Source organism: Typopeltis vanoorti, chromosome 4 (assembly GCF_054136105.1).
Source record: "Typopeltis vanoorti isolate ZY-2024b chromosome 4, IOZ_Tvanoo_1.0, whole genome shotgun sequence".
Classification (NCBI taxonomy): Eukaryota; Metazoa; Arthropoda; class Arachnida; order Uropygi; family Thelyphonidae; genus Typopeltis; species Typopeltis vanoorti.
The window spans coordinates 21,937,819-21,956,253 of NC_143552.1; the positions used below are offsets into that span (position 1 = coordinate 21,937,819).

An 18,435-nucleotide genomic window follows, 5' to 3' on the forward strand; every position below is an offset into this window, starting at 1 on the left:
TAAATTACGCAGCAGAAATTCTGAAATATCAATTCGTACTGTGATTGAAAAATCATGGTATTGCTCATCACTACTACAAGCGTGCAAGTCACCATGATGACGGAAACGAAACTACAGCCAAAAGCAACACCATCTGGGAACAGAAATCGACTCAGAAATCAGTATTGCCACCCGAGAAAAAAAAACAACACAAATCAATGGGAATAACATCAATTTCAAGTTGTTAATGGCAGGAAAACAATATATCGTAAGAATAGGCCTTAAGACAGGACCAACGGAAAATGACAGGAAAACGTAAATTGCGGGAACGTAAAAACGGGGTTTTACTGTAGAATTCTAGCTTTGTAATTGCTACTGCTTTACTGTGGTACTGTAGAAGACAAAGAAGTTATAGCATGAATTAAGATGTCTGGCTAGATTTTGTCCGTAATCATTCAGCTGATGCAAGGATTTACAATTTTGTGTTAAAACAATGTCTTTTAAACATTCTTTCTGATACTGAATAATGGTACCATATATAACAGAATAGGTTATTTCTAAGAAAATATGCTAATGCCTTTTATTTTATTTGCCTATAGGGAGTAGGCAAGGCCATTTAGCTCTAACTTTCGGAGACCAAGGAAGTTACCTCTATATTATTAAATTTTTATACTTCCTTATTAAAGTGAGCTATCAGTATGCAAATATGTATTAAGGTTTATGCTCACAATTAGCTTTAATAGAATGAAAACAGCCCACAGAAATAATTAAATGCAGGTTTAATAATTATAATATTTTTTAAATTGTAACAACACACACACACACGCACGCAGAAATAAATAAATGGAAGATATCAGACTAGAAGCCTGAAGTCTAAAGACTCATACCATGGCAACAGCCTCACCATCATAACTCCCTCACTTTTTTCTTTTGCAACTTTCAGTAACTATTGTTAGTTTATTTATTTAATTTAATGCAGTTAAGACCTCACTTAAAAACAAAAATAAACTAGACTACAATAAAACTAAACATTCCATACATTAAAGGGATATCAGACAAAATAAACAGAATACCACAGAAATACCTTAAAGCCACCTTTAAACCTCCTGCAAAATTAAAGAACTTACTCAACTCATCCAAGGATCCACTCCCTCCACTGGCCCATCCTGGAGTATACCATATTCGCTGCACCTGTAATTTGCCCTATATAGGACTATATAAAACAGGATGCACAATTCCTATCAGAAAAAAGGGACATAAATGACACATTTAAATATAATAACTATGGTCAAGCTGGTCTTTCTGATCATGCCCTGAACATTTTACATAGAATTGAGTGGAAAAGCACCTGTTGTTTACATCACACCAAAACATGGTATAAACATAAATTTAACCTCCCAACCGGCTGGTGTGGATGATATAGTCAGCTCTCCCTAGCTTTTTTCATGGATCAAAACTTTGTCGGCATTCTACCTTTTATCATGCGATTACCTTCCTCCGCCATTAATCTCGATACGGCTATTCTATAGCCATTAGTGGATTAACTGTTGCTCAGTGACCTTTGTGTCCCCCTGTCTTTACGTCTATTGTGTTGCTTAGAATTTCGTTTACTGTCCTAAGTTATTTGACCTTTCTTGCCTCTAAAATGATTTATTGTGTCTCTTCCCAAAAATTGAAACGAATTTCACATATGCGAAAGAAATCAATCCTGAAATGACCACTGATCAGCTTTTGCAATGAATCTATTTAGTGATAGTAAATTTGGTGTATTTTATTCTACAAATCAGTGCACCGGAAGAGTTGCATTGATTGTTCTTTCACTTTAAGTATAATTGAATACTTTTTTTTTGAATTTCAGAATTTTCAAATGTTTGCTTTGAAAATATTATGTCAAATATTAATATTTTTAAATAATATTTATTGAAATAAATATGTCCTTTTGCTTTCATTTCTAACCAAATCATCACATTTCAGTTTTAAAAACGATTTAAAACTGAAATGTGATGATTAACCTTTTTTGTTATTCATAAAGACAAAATAAAAAAAAAATGTTAAAATGCTAAATTGCATTACTCGGTTTCCGATTGTGTCTTTTTGGTATCAAAAATTTATATCCAATGATATTTTAGCAGTGATTCTTCGCCTTTGTCTTTTATTTATTTATTTGTATTATGCATATTACGATAATATCTAATGCATATCCTCGTAGATATGTTGAAAATATGTGAAAAATATCATATACAGAATGATTCAAAATTTTTGCTCATTTTGAAGATTTTCTAATGCTTCCCCCCCCCCCCACCACCTCCTTATTCTCTCCTGGAATTGAATTGCATAACTACTCTAAATTTCTATACAGGTTTGAAAGCTTTTCTAGACACCACTCAAAATCAATTACTTCATTTTACCATTTTGACAAAAGATATACGGCAATCAGATTGTACCGTGAAACTTCTAATTCTGTTCTATTTATTTGCAATCTAAAACCAGCCGGTCTATTGTCTGCTGATATTATGTGAAATTTTAGAAATAATATGCTAGATTTTCACCATGCAAAATTGTTTATATGCATACCACACAAAAGAAAGTTCAGTAGTATTATTTTTGTTTGTTTTTCTTTAAAAAAATCTAAATATTACTTCTGCTGCTGGAAGCTATTTCTGAAATAATCTACATTTTATAAATACTTGGTAATATCCTCTTAGCTGGAGGAAAAGTTGAAGGCTTACTCAGTGCTATTGAGAAGAAAGGGGAGAACACTAAAGTCGCACTAAAGTGCCTCAGGCTGTAGTGCAGAATATGCCAAGAATGTCTTGTTTCCTTTTCGATTGTTGATTACCTATATCCTAACAGAAATACTGACATTTCGTTTACATGCTTATACATTATTTATGCTAAAATAATTTCTTAATTTCTAATGATCAGTTTCACTTTTATTATCAAAAATTAGAAATTAAATCATACAATTATCTTGAAAAAGGGGATTTGAATTATTTTCAAAGAAAAGGTGCTTATGCGTTTCATAATCTTCTTTTTTTTGGGGGGGGGAGGGGTATAGACCTAATCAATCTGTGGATATTTCAGATAATTTATTTCATAAATCGTTCACAAGACAGCTGTTACAAACGTAAATCACTTGGGGAACATACCCATTCCTTTTAGTGTAAAATAGTGGCAAAGGTTCAGTTACTTTAGATATGTAATCTAGAAGAAAATGTTATGTCTGCTGAGATAAGAATTTTACGTGAATAATTTTTCTGACATGATTTCTCTATTCGTTATAATGTAACCAATTTCCAGATTTTTTCCCTCATGCAGACTCCATGTTATATGCAGTGATTTCTTCTTTGTACTACAAGAAAAAAAATCAGATAACAGAAGAAAAATATGTAGTATTTTCTTTTCCACTGGCTGAATTTACAATGTTCTTTCTTTATATTCTGAAGAGAAAGTGCAAATGACTTTTTTCTTGCTATTTTTGCCATTATAACATCTCATATAATTATAAGAGTGACATTTTACCGTTTTTCTCCCACACGAGAAACAGAAATAAGGTAGTAATAATATTGTTGATTATGCCAAACTTCATTGTAGCAGAAATTTTTATTACAAAACTTTGTAATATATATCTCCGAAACAAGAAATTTGGAACCCATATCACATCAATGTTGAGTGTTGGCAAGGTGAAAATGTTCCCGTTATTATTTATATATTTCATTTATTAACTGGGGGGAAGCTATGCCCAACCCCCCCGTGTTCCGGTCTGGTAGGCCAGTTCTCCTTCAATTGTGATAACTCGAAAGGGGGTTCCGCCCCTGAATTCTGATGACTCGAATTTTGAAAACTCGACACTCAGGGTAGCCCCTGAGTTTCAAAACGTTTCGAAAAACATGACATAAAAAGGCTTATCATTTTATATGTATTTTTTTTTATTGTTTTATTGTTTTGGTGAAATACTTTACCTGGAATATAAGAGGAACTAGAAAGAGTATTCCAGTTCGTCTTATATTTTATTCCTTTGAAAATATCATTCTGTGTCATAAATGACTCGAAATTTGATGACTCGAATTTTGAAAACTTGACACTCAGGGTAGCCCCCGAGTTTCAAAACGTTTAAAAAAACATGACATAAAAAGGCTTATCATTTTATATGTATTTTTTTTTATTGTTTTATTGTTTTGGTGAAATACTTTACCTGGAATATAAGAGGAACTAGAAAGAGTATTCCAGTTCGTCTTATATTTTATTCCTTTGAAAATATCATTGTGTCATAAATGACTCGAATTTTGAAAACTTGACACTCAGGGTAGCCCCTGAGTTTCAAAACGTTTAAAAAAACATGACATAAAAAGGCTTATCATTTTATATGTATTTTTTTTTATTGTTTTATTGTTTTGGTGAAATACTTTACCTGGAATATAAGAGGAACTGGAAAGAGTATTCCAGTTCCTCTTATATTTTATTCCTTTGCAAATATCATTCTGTGTCATAAAAAGAACTTAAAAATTCGCCTTCAAGATGAAAAGGAAACAGTTCATTCAGGTATCCGTCTATCAATATTCGTAGTCCTGAAAAGGACTGTTTTGATGGCCTTGAAAACAAACATTTTTTATTTCATAATGTTCAGAATTTAAAATTCTTGAACAGTGTGGAACACCTTGAGCAAGGGTAAACACACAAAGCAGTTTTACACTCAGGGCACCAGATTTTTGTTTCCTTTCTGATATATTTTTTTATTACATACAGAATATTTGCATGCAGGTTTTTTTTTTATTAGCCGTTGGTGGTAGATTTTCGGGAAAATGGTTGGAGTTAGCAGCGTTTAACCTCAGATGTCTGGCAGGATTTCCTGTTTTTCTGCTTGCTGAAGAAGGCGCGTGTGCAAGCTGCAATGCTTTTGCAATTTCTATTCTGTATTCTAGATATGTTATGGTAGACAAACATTTTTTCTTGTGCAGGAGGAAACTGTTCCAAATAACAAAATCTAATACATGTCCAAACACTTTTTTGTAATATTTTTTATGATGTTTCTCATTACAGAGTAGAATGATAGCTGCTGATCGCACCTGTCGACTCCACCCATAGTGTCGTTGTATGCACACACAGCAATGGGTTTTTCTTTCTTCAAACCATGCTTCTCCACGGATTCCGTTGATGGATTGTGCAGGGAAGACAGCAGAAAAACATCTTTTCTGTCTTTCCAACATAGTGCAAAGACTTTCCCTCGCTGATAAACTCGGATTACCCCCTTCAATAGCTTTCCTGAAGCCATATCTGGAGGCATATCTCGGCTCTTTGCATTTACAGTACCATAACTATCTGTACAATGCTGTAAAAGCAAATCAGCGAGTTCAGGATACATATAGTAATTATCCATTGTAATGCAGTAACCTTTCCCCCAGTAAAGGGTCTCTCAATATCAGACAATATACATAAATAATATGTATATTGTCTGATTTATAATTTGTTAATTTATAATAATCACCACATAGTTTCAGTATCGAAAAATTAAAGTTATGTGGAACAATTACTAGAGAAAAATAACGAATTAAATAAAAACTGTACCTATGTTTCATAACAGTTTTCGGGTGTGTGATATAATGCCACGGGGTGGGGGTTAAACTATCAGAGGCGAAATAAAGTTCAATTCTATTGTGAAAGGAAATGAAATTTTGATATACATATTTTGAATGATAAAAATAAGCAAATCTATAGCTTACTTTAAAATTTGGAGAATAAAATATCTGAATTATGCAGAAAATATAAATTTAAATCATAACTGTTAATTTCATTTTGTAATGACCAATTATACAAGGAAACCAAGAAAGTGAAAGTACAATGAACAGTAGATTACTATACAACATGAAGAAAAAATTTAGTAATATGATTAAAGAATTTCATGTTATTCTCTATAAAGCAAAGTTGCTCAAGCGTGTACTAAAGGAAATCTGTGAAGTATTATTCGATTTCGAAGTTTTGTACAAAAATAAAAATAATATAAACTGGAACGTCGGCAGCCGGTTTTCTTTTCTTTTTTTAAAAGAATATTTCAAATAATTATCGTGAATTAATTTCTTCGAGAACAAAGAAAAATCTTTTGTCTAGTAAGCGATTAGAAAAAAATTAGCGCAAAAAAATAAAAAATTAAATTGGTTCTCCAAGGTAAGGCTTTGTTCACTTAAATATTTTTAAGTGAACAAATTATACACGATCTTTATTTTGTCCAGACATTAAAATTGTATTGTACAATAAAAAGAGAAAACAAAAATATAAATAATTTCTCTATTTTTAGTCTATCCTATATAACTAAAATCCAGTTGACCAGCATGGAACAAGGAAGTTTGTTTCTTGTTATAGGCAACAACTGAGAGGCAGCTACGAACGCGAGATAATCCGATTAACCGTTCTCTTCAGCGTGAGGGTTTATCACACTTTCTAATGGACATGAGGGTCAAATTGCACTTCTTATCCTGGTTCTTTAAACAGGTGGCCTGAAACATATCCAGATTTAGTTGGACGTCTATAGACGTCCTAGCCGTTTGGAAGGTTAAGGAGGCCTGTGAGATTCTTATCAACCACTCTAATCTTAATAATAATGATGGTCTAAAAATCCCAAGAATATGGAAGGCACATATTCTACCCACTTAACCTTTCTCCCTAAGAGTTGATTATAAATAGGACCATAGGTAATCCAGGATCCTAAATCTAATATAACAATTGTCATGTTAAATTAGGACATCATTTTTACTGTAAAACTATGAGGGGTGTCCAGAAAGTAAGTTCCAATGGGTTGTCAGAGAAACAAAAATATACTTACAAAAAAAAAAAAAAAAAACTTTATTGGAAATTAAAGTAGACATCTTTCACCACTTTTCTACATAATTTCCAGCATTGTTCAGGCACTTATCATAATGGGGCACCAAGAGTTGTATACCTTCATCGTAGAAGGTTGCTGCCTGTGATGCAAACCATGTATTGACTGCTTCTTTGACCTTGCCATTTTGAAACAGCCGACCACGAAGGAAAGATTTCAGATGTTTGAACAGGTGAAAGTCACTTGCTGCAAGGTCAGGATTATATGGGGGATGATGGAATTGTTCCCAGCTGAAGGTGGTGAGAAGTTGTGTTACACCAGCAGTGTGTGTGTGTGTGGGGGAGGCATTATCATGAATCAAAACAATGCCCCCGGTAAGCATGCCACGTCGTTTATTCTGGATCGCACAACACAGTTTCTGAAGGGCTTGGCAGTACATACTCGCATTGTTTGTGGAGCCTTGACCCAAGAAGTCTACCAGCAAAATTCCTTGTCTGTCTCAAAACACAGTGCCCATGATTTTCCAAGTGAAATCCGTTGTCTTCAATTTCGTCTTGACTGGTGATGAGGTGTGCTTCCACTCCATGGACTGTTGTTTGGATTCAGGGGTTTCTGTCCTTCCTTCATTTAAAATTCTTACCCATCTTCGTACCATTGAAATGAAAAGAAATATGTAACTTCAAAATGAAGAACTACCACTCAGACTCTTTAATCATGTTCCATGCGTCTACTTACCACAGCTATAGGAAGTAGAAAATGGTTGTGCTAATGTGACACGCTTCCTTCCTTTCATGATATAGAAGTAAAATTATATGGATTCTTCAAAATATGGACCTTGTGTTATTTCCTATGATATTTGATAATATTCAACCTATGATATTGAAAGTTTATTTTTCACTTGGTTAGAGTATAATAAATTTAGTTTAATCCTTTATCCAAGTGTGAGCAAACAAAGTTTGCGCCTGAAAGTATCTTCAGGACTGGGTTAAGGTGGTACACACCAGGGCAACTCGTTGCAAAGGTGGAGCAAGCTACCAACACTCCTATCTCAGTATCTCCTATAATGCAAAATCCGCAAGGAGATGTGTTTTGCATTATAGGAGATACTGAGATAGGAGTGTTGGTAGCTTGCTCCACCTTTGCAACGAGTTGCCCTGGTGTGTACCACCTTAACCCAGTCCTGAAGATACTTTCAGGCGCAAACTTTGTTTGCTCACACTTGGATAAAGGATTAAACTAAATTTATTATCAACCTATGATAGAACAGCAATGAGTTTCTGGGAGGGAAATCCCTGCAATCTCAAGGGAGAAAAATTTGGGAGAGGCTAAGTATTGCTAATAAACAGTTTTAATGGAACATAATGTACTAGACAATTTTTTTTTTAAAAACTTTCATGGCTTACACGTGTAACAAAAAATATATATAGAATTTTATTCAAAATCTATACCATATTTCATCCATTGTTATGTGGAGATCAGGGAGATAGACTGGTAACTAGATTCAAAACATGAATCACAAGAATTAGTTAAAGCATGTGCATATTAGCCCATGTCTTGGTAGTAGCTGAAATATATGATTACACTATTAGTGTTCAACAGAACAATCGTAAAAGTTGCACAGATAAAAAATAATTTAAATAATTACTAAAAAGAAAATATTATAAACAATTAACAGTGATCGCTTCCTAAAACTTTGAGATTGGCATGCAGTCTGCTGTTCAAGGCAAAAAATCAGGGCCTTTAGACAAAACATTTGGTTTATCATTTGTTAATGGTCTGTCAGTTAAATTTATAATCCAGCTGTTACAGATAGACTCAGCTATTGGTTGAATATCGTGGCCATCTCTTCTTTCTAATATTTCAAATCTTATGAATGAAACGCAGACAGCCCTTGGTTTACAACTGTTCAATTTACGTCGATTCACAATAAAGCCTGTGTGTTCTTTCTTACTGCAGTGTGGTCTGATTGAGAAAAAACGCTAGCAGGCACTCTAGTGTTTGAGTGTTTACCAAGCTACTACGACGTACATGTATCAAATCTAGTTTTACTGTTGAATCTACCTAATTGTTCTATTTAATTTTTTTTTACATACATGTATTTAAATTGATAAAGTACGTAATTACATACCATGTCTGATAAAAGAAGTGTAGAAAAGTTAGCAGAACTTGGTGTTAAGAAGGTGTGGAAATCAATTACACTTGAAAAGAAGATGGAGGTGATTCGAAGAATGGAAGATGGGCAGACATGTGCTATTGTCTGTAGAAGTATGAACTTATCTCCATTGAGTGTTACTACAATTTTGAAAAATGCAGATAGAATAAAACAGTCTACGCAACAATCTATGGCAGTACTAAATGCAAAATATGTAAGTTATAGCAGGAATAAACTACATGAAAAAAATTATCATTATGGGTGGATAACTTGAATCAGAAAACATTCCTCTGACACAGGCTGTTGTAAAATTTAGTTAGTTTTTTATTGTACTTTAAAATGTTTGTACTTCACTATTCAATATTTATTCTCTTTGCATATTTACTTATTTAACTCACTTAACAGTCATAACTCCGAGTTGTAATCTCGTTGCTTGAAATAGTCTATCTCCTTTAATCCTTTCAGTCTATCAATTTATTCCCCCCCCCCTGTCAAGGTCGTGACTATGCTGCTTCATGTGTACGTATTTTAGAATTTAGGAATTGCCTCTGGCAGGAGCCAATTCCTTTGTCTAAATAGCTGGCTTTTTCTCACACTTATCTCTGAAAATTTATTTGTATTTCCGACTGTAAGGGTGCATAGCGCATCAGTGCTCATTTTAATTGGTCCAGAGGAATTAATTGTAAGATAACTTTGAATACTTAATTTATCAATTAATATACACTTAGTCATCGACTTCCGTTCTGGCTGACAGGTTGTATGGCAGCCATATATTTATTAACGGGAGGCAGTTAAGAAGTTTTTGCAGGAGGCAATGGCTGACTGTATACCTAGAGTCTGAATAATAAATCAAGTAGGGATTAAATGGATGAATATCACCATTAAGCTTGAGCTGGAAAAAAAGAAACAACTGTTGAGAGAATTTAAGGAGAAAGGTGACCTGCAGGCACATGAATGGTATAAATCCCAGGCCAGAAAGGTAACAAGTGTGGTAAGAAACGCAAAAGTTGATTATGAAAGAACATTAGCCATGCAGGCTAAAGAGAATCCCAAACAGTTTTTTCAATATGTTGCAAGTAAAAGAAAAAATGTATATGGCAGATTGATTTTAAAGAATGCCAATGGTAGGGAGGTAACCGAATCAGTTGATATAGTAGAATTACTCAGTACATTGCAGAAATGGAAGAACCAACAGCTTATATGGGAATTGTGATGAATGAAGTGGAGGTGAATAGTCTATTACAAAACCTCAATCAATTCATCTGCAGGATTGGATGGTATACCAGCTTGTGTTGTACGAGAAGTGGCTAAAGAATTGTCAGTGCCTTTGACCATTTTGTTTAATTTGAGTCTCGGGTCTGGGTTAGTCCCAAGGGAGTGGAAAGAGGGGAAAATAGTTCCACAGCATAAAGGAGGTTCCAAGACTACTGTTGAAAATTACCGGCCGATCAGCATATCAGGAATTGTTGTCAAGGTCTTGGAGAAAATAGTCAAGAGGAAAATACAAGATTGGATAGATGAAAATGGGATACTCTATGACCAACCACTACAATAATTGCTGTAGCGGTTGGTCAGTATCTTTAACAAACCAGTTTGATTGTAGTGCAGCTTGTTTCCTGTGTATAGTTTTATGCTCCAAAAGATGACCTTGACATAAAGGTCGAAACGTCGAATGCAGATTTTAGTTATATTAAACTAAAGTTTTTATTCAAACATGGTAGTTGTCTCCATAATTTTTAAAAATGCATAAGGTAGAGCAATAGCGAATGCTCAGGATATCAAAATTTTGCAGGATGATTTGGATGGTTTGGAGGACTGGGCAAAGGAGAATGGATATCAATTTAATGTGGAAAAATGTAAGGTTTTGCATTTTGGGGTGAAAAGATTAGCAGGATGGATGCCAGGGTTTCTTCTCGATGGGGAGGAGGTGGAGAGGATCCAGAGACGAGTGACCAAGATAATAGCAGGACTATGGAATGAACCTTATGAGAACAGGTTGAAGATTTGTGGGCTGCAGAAATTGGTTGATAGGCGGAAAAAGGGTGATATGATTGAGACATTCAAATTACTGAAGGGTTTCTATAAGATTAATTCAGAAGATATTTTTGAGAATAGGATTGATAGTGGGAGGACTAGGGGCCATCCATGGAAGCTTGGTAAGAGTGTGGTTTGCAAGGGTGTTAGAGCTAGCTTTTTTTTTTTACTTGGAGAATGGTAAATGAGTGGAATAAGCTGCCAGAGTCTGTTGTGGGTGCCATGACTGTAAATGAGTTCAAGGAGAAGTATGATAGATACTGTGTGAATGTTGAATAGTTGTTCTTGACATGATGTTGGACCTCCCTCGATGAGTCTAAGGACTCCTTGGAGCTGCCCGTAATAATAATTTATTTTTATAATCTTTTAAATTTATAATTATGTATATTGTACGTAATATGAAAAATAACTCTGTACATACTGTACTGTAAACACAAAAATACAATCTAAAATTAATGTAAAAATTAATACAAATGAAATTTACAAAATCAATTTTTAATCTTTGCTTGTGCTGGGTTGTGGATCGTCAGGGTCATGTTCTTGGGTTGAGGTAGGAGATGTTCTCTTGATGAGGAACATGCTGAGCTTTGTTTGAACAGTTTGTTTCTTTTTTTCTTCATATATCTCACAATAACAACGCACAGCATCTTGAACGATATGTTCAACCTTTGTGAATCGTTCGACATTAGGGTCCATTGTTTAGAAACTGGCGAGAGGTTTATTCATTTGCGAAAAAGAATCTGATAAACTCTTTGTAGTGAATTTCTTTTCTGGCTCCTCTTCTTCTTCTCTCCCTTTTTCTTCTGACACTCTCTGTGCTTCCAATTCAACTCTTCATCCGAAAGTTCTTTTATTTCACATTCTAAATTAAGATTTTTTGCAAGTTTAACTATTTTTTCTGTAATCACTTCCAGTTCCTCTCCTTTTTCAAATCCTTCAAATGTATTCGCATAACATTGTTGACATTTTTTTCAAATTCCTGACATACAATTCTTTGTTACACATTCCCATGCGGTCGAAATATTCTTGATACACTGAAGAATGTTGTACTGCTTCCAGAAGTCTCGCAAAGATAAATGAGCATCAGAATCTATCGCTTCGATGGCTTGTGCAAATGTGATTCTGAGGTAGTGAGCCTTGAATGCTGAAATAGCACCCTGATCTATGGGTTGAATGAGAGGTTGTGTTAGGTGGCATAAAAACCACTCTAACATCATGCTGAAGGTCGTCCAGATGAGGAGGGTGGCCAGGGGCATTGTCCATAATCAATAAAATCTTGAAAGGGATACCTCTCTCTGCACAATATTCACGAGCCTGGGGAATAAAGCAATTCATGAACCAGTCTTTGAACAGTGCTTGAGTCATCCAAACTTTAGGTTTTGAACGGTAGTAAACGGGCAGTGTGTGCTTGTTGATGTGCTTAAATGCACGAGGGTTTTCTAAATGATAAATGAGAAAAGGCTTCAGCTTAAAACCTATGGCATTCCCACCAAGCAACAAAGTCAACCAATCCTTAAAAGCTTTGAATTCTGGCATCCTTTTTGCTGCTTGGTGTATGTACGTACGATTAGGCATGCATTTCCATTGCAAGCCTGTTTCATCTACATTAAATATTTGTTCCGGTAGATAACCTTCTTCTTTGATTAAAGAGTCGTAACTATCAATGAATTTTTGGGCTTCATCTGCACTTCCTGCTTCTCCTGCACGTACATTATGCAAAGTAAATTTTTTTTTAAAACGCTTAAACCATCCAGTACTAGCCTGAAAATCTTCTGCGTAATCATCTCCGGTGCTTGATTTTAAACTCTGAAACAGACTTCTGGTCTTCGCTTGCACTATGCAAAGGCTCACAGGTAAATTTTTCTGTATGAAATCTTCCATCCACATAAACAACAATTTCTCCATTTCATGGATGGGTCCCTGTCGTTGTTTGGTTAAAATTGTAGACTTCATAGGTGTGGAACCTTTCACAGCTTCCCCGAATTCTTTCTTTGTCCTTAAGTATCTTCAATACCGTGGAATGTGATAACTTCAAGTTGCATGCTGTCGTATTCACTTTCTTTCCGCCTTCATACTTCTGGATAACTTTCATTTTACACTCTAAATCAATAGTTTTCCTTGACTTCTTAGTTGGCGTATCTGCAGATGAAGGCATTTTCCTTTTACTAGACATTTTATGGGTAGTATTTCAGTAGAATTTTAATTAATACACCACACGAATATCAGTTTACAGGAAACCTACAAATACAGGTCACTATCCACATTTCAGCTTCTCTGGAATGTCAGATATGGTGAAAAATTCAGAAAATGTAACTACTCACAAAATCTTGTAAATAAAAGAAAAAGAGGGGGATATGCTTGAGACATACAAATTGGTGCAGAGTTGTTACCAGATTAATGTGGAAGAGATTTTTCAGAGAGTTCCTGGAAGCTGTGAAAAGCAGGTTTTTTGCATGGAGAGTGATTGGAATTCACTGCATGAAAGTGTGGTGAGTGCGGAAACTGTAAATGGGTTTAAAGCATGGTTCGGTGATCTTTTTTGCCTGTGCAGACCTCCAGTGATGAGTCCTTTGACTCCATGAAGGTCAGATGCTAATAATAATAACAAAAAGCTGAAAGAAACCATTGCAATATAAACAATCAAAACAGAAGGAGACAGTGGAGTATGGCAAACAAAATCTGTTTTCTAGCACCGTTATAGTATAACAGTTTCTTTTAGCTTATATTAATTTCTATTTTATAGCTGTACTCGATGTTTATTTACCCTGAAGAAGCCATAAGTGTCCTCTATGGTGAAAATAGCCAGTTTTTTTCTTTGTATTGATTCTGCTTTTTTTATTGATTTAATGACCAAATAAATCCAATTTCATATAGTTATCAAACTTTATAATCAGCTTAAAAACTAACTCCTTTGTCAAAGTTTCAGTGGTGTGAGGAAAGCACTGTCAACTTTGGTGCCACCCAAAGCATTCATGTCTTATTTCATAAGAGCTACACTTCACCTTACTTTGGCAGTGACAATACTAAGAACTTCATGCAAGGTCAGTTATCTTTTGTGGAAATGACTTACACACTTCTAGCCTCATATGTGCATCACATTCATAGCCGCCAAAATACTAGGTATCCTTTTCTGCTTAAAACAATACTTCTCACCTGTACAACTTAACATATAAATCTCAAATCTGCCCTTACTATGAAAAGTTTTTTTTTTCTCACTTGGTTATAAATGTATATTATACTTGACAAGAAATTATGTTCTTTTTTTAACCTTATACCTATCAATGGAAAGTGGATCAGATCAATCAAGAACTGTCGAGCATATAATACGGTTGAACTAAACTCTGACTACAGAATAATCAGTGCCCACATTAAACTTTCACTAAAAGCCTCTAATAACAGACCTAAAAAGAAATAATACAACTGGGACAAACTAAATAACCTACAAACTGCAGCATCTTTCCACAGCACATTAGAAGACAATATGGAAAACATTCTTAAAGATCCAGTTAATGAAAAGTATAAGGGCATCATTGAAGCAATAAACATAACATCCAACAAAATTCTTGGAAACAGCAACAAAAAAACTCAGAAAAATGGATTATCTCTGAAACTGAAAAAATTCAGATGAAAGAAATAAAGCAAGGAAACTCTATTGCTTAAACAGGAATGAAATAAATAAAGATAAACTAGACATTTTAAATAACAAGGTCAATGAACTAATGATGAAAGATAAAGAAAATCAAATAAATACTGTGGGAACTTGAAAATTATAATAAAACTGGGGATACTAGAAACACTTTTCAAATGATAAATTATATCTGTCACTGCAAAACAAAAAGACTAAAGAGATCATCTACGTTACAATATGACCAAGAAATAAGAGAACAGATTGACTTTGAGCACCTATCCATTGAAATAGGCAAAGAGCCATTCTTTCCCATTATTCTATCAAAAAACACAATGATAAACTTAAATCACCTCGAACCTTGTTCAAAAAAGGATTCACAGCAAGAAAATAAAAGAAAACGACTTGACACTATACATCACTTAAATAATCCAAACCATGTCATTGCCTACACTGATGAAGCACTCAACCAAGGAGATTCAGGGGGGTTTCTAACTCTACCTGGAGGCGAGGAAATGCAAATCAAAACCACAGCTGGCAAAATAGCTTCTTCAAACTTCACTTGTGAATTAACAGCCATACAAACAGCTCTCAAATCCAGTAATAAACATTAGAAGGAATAACCATCTACAGCGACTCAAAATCTGCACTTGAGGCATCAAAAAAATAGAAAAACAAAACTCACACAGGAAAATTCATTAACTATAACAACCTTAAATTTGAAAAATAACTGCACACTACAATGGATACCAGCCCATGTAAATATCGAAGGCAATGAAAGAGCAGACAGACTAGTCAAAGAAGTAAGATACCTCAAAAATTATACCCACTATCACTAACTGACGCTAACTCTGTTGCCAAAATAAGATTGGTAAAACAAACTATCAAGAAGAAGAATGAAATCAGTGAAATTAATGAAAATACAGAAATAACCACAATCATCACCAGATGATTGTGGTTATTTATCAGACTAAGGACGGAACATTTTAAAGGCATGAAAATTCAGCCAGACCGTAGTAGGAGTATGAAACATGCAAAAACTGTCCAGGAGTTGAACACCTGTCTCCATATTTATTCTTGACCAGCAATTGCTGCTGCTCTACAGAAAATTGACAATAATCCTAGAGAAAACCTCTACTCCATCAAAGTTCAACAGATTGCCAAAGCAGTTCTACAGATCCATGGTCATATCTAGAATGACCGTGGATCAGTAAATTCGAACTTGATGAAAGAATGGAGAAACTACTTTCAAGAATTACTGAATGTTGATAATCCACAACATTCAAGTCAGCTAGCAGACCTGCATCTAACCACCACTCTACCAATAAATTGTGAAGACCTCACTGAAAAGGAACTAAAAATAGCAATAGATCAAACCAAAGCAGGAACGTTCCCAGGGATTGATGGAATTAGAACTTTCAAAAATGCTGGGTATAATATGTATTCCAATCTCCTCGCCATAATGAATCAAGCTTTAAACACTGGAATAATATCTCAACAATGGAAACAAGGCCTTATTGTCAAAAATGCCTTATGGTCAAAACAAGGTCTTATACCCAAAAAGGGCAGTCTTAATAGAATGGAATACATTCTGTTCCACGTAGATTTCAACCACAGTTAAAATCCACAAAGGATGATGCTCAATAGAATAAAACCTTACTTAACACCACTTTTAAGAAAAAACCAAGCTGGATTTCTAAGCAAACGATAGAACAGGTACATTGCATCAGAAGAATCATAGAAGGTGCGTGTGATAAAAACTTACCACCAATTTTAACCTTTCTTCTTCTTCTTCTTTTCAGCCATTTTCTCTCCACTGCTGGACGAAGGCATCCTCGAGTTCTTTCCACCTTTCTCTGTTTTTGGCAATGGTTGACCAATTTTTCCCAACAAATTTTGACAGTTCATCACTCCACCTTCTTTTAGGACGTCATCAGCCTCGTTTCCCTTCTTCTGGAATCCAGTTTATTAGTACAGTGGTCCATCGCTCATCTTCTCTCCTGGATAGACACCTGGCCCATTTCTATTTTAGTCGCTTATGGTGAAGAATGATGTCAGTGGTGTGAGTCTGGCTTCTTATCTTTTAATGTGATGCCTAGCATCAAGGAAGAAGAGATTGGGGTCATGAATTCAGAAGTGCACAGCATGTGTTGAGAATGAGAGAACAAGTATGCAAGACAAACAGGGAAATGGAGAGACTCGGGTGTGGATATGAGAACACAGCGTGAGAAAGATTGATACTCCAAGAAAAAGCGAATGTGTCTGTGTGTAGACAAAAAGGGAAGTGGGATGACCTGCAGAGCCGTATTCATGGGTGTGCAAACTGAGCGGTGGTGCTCAGTTCGCACACTGAGCGGTGGCACAGGGCCAAGCGCCACCACACAGTTTTTATGTATTTTCTTGGTAAAATAAACACCGAATTTTTCATGAAAATACATTCAAATTAAACTGATAACAGTGCGTCATTCTTTCGTTGGCACTGCACCGCATTACTGCTTGCCCAGTATCCCATGGCCAGAGCCAGACCACCGGTCTGGCTCTATTGTTCGATGAAATAACATTAGGATAAACAGTAATTGGTATATGGAATAAATTTTAAGATCGTAGCGCTGGAGCAGTAGTATTTGAAACTACTCTAAGATATATAACAATATCGTACAGCATAGTGTGAAATAGGGAAAAATGCATTTTAAAACAAGTGTTTTTAATAATTTTAAGGAGTTTTTTTATTTTAGTTTATGATTTTATGAACAAGTATATACAAGTACTGTCATGGCAATTTTTTTATGTGACATTACTTGCAAAACATCTTAAAAAATATATTTTGTAAACTGGTTTTAGGTTATCCGACATCAGAATTTTTCTTTATTAGCAGTTTTCAATCTATATTAGATTTATTTATTTTCTAATATCATCTATTTTAGATATATTTTATTTATCAGGTAAGTAATTTTGTTTTAATTTATTAACTTATTTTATAATTAAATCTATCATATTTAATTCTTGAGTATGACTAGTCTTGAGAGAGATTATTATGAAAGAAAATACCCAAGTGGGCATGAAAAACGAAAGCGAAAACAAGAAAAAAAAAATGGCCAAGGAACGTCAAAGAAATTCACTGTTTAAATTTATGAAGTTGAACTCATATATTTGTTCAGATATATCAGTTGATAACGGGAGTTCTGAAATAACTACAAACAATTCAATTCTTCTCTGAAAAAATTAAAAAAAAATTTTTTTTTTAAATATTTAAACTATATCTAACAAAACTTTTAATGCTTATTCCTAGATCTTAAAAAATAACGTGATTCTTGCTCATCATTATTTACACAATCGGATCTTAATTCTTAAATCACTGGTTTAAGAATCATCTGATGCTAGAGATGATTCAGAATTTACATCTTCTAATTTACTATACTTACAAATCTCATTTCTATATTTTTCAAATATTTCATTTAAACTATTTGAATTATGCCCTAAATCTACAGAATCATCACTATCAGAATCAAATTCTACAAGTTTCTGAGATTCTACAAGTTTCTTGGATTCTTTATCTTTATTAACTAAATCAAAGGTATTTTCACATTCCTCTGACTTACTTAACTCTATGTTAACTAATCTATGATATTCTTCTATAATTTCATCAATGTTAGAGTCAGTTTGATTATCATCACTCTTACATTGTACATTATTTGAATTATGTACCCTGAGAGTTCTAAAATTTCCTGCATTAGATTTTGTTTTACCCAAATTAAATTTTCTCCTTTGCTGTGTATTTAAATTATGAGCTTTAAAACTATTCCCTTTCCCATTATTTGATTGTGAATGAGA

General features: G+C 34.3%; 1 protein-coding gene across 3 annotated transcripts in view; it reads right to left on the reverse strand.

Moving 5' to 3' along the window:
* The window catches only part of car (vacuolar protein sorting-associated protein 33A), a 396,220-nt gene that overhangs the window by 355,250 nt on the left and 22,535 nt on the right, over positions 1 to 18,435 (reverse strand). The window contains exon 1 of one of the 3 annotated variants that reach the window (XM_090391679.1): positions 8,242 to 8,278. The exons of the other annotated variants lie outside the window; for them this stretch is intronic. Coding sequence (XP_090247805.1) covers positions 8,242 to 8,244 — 3 coding nt within the window. The 5' untranslated portion in view covers positions 8,245 to 8,278. Of the gene's footprint in view, positions 1 to 8,241; positions 8,279 to 18,435 lie in introns of those variants that run through there. 3 annotated transcript variants of the gene reach the window in all.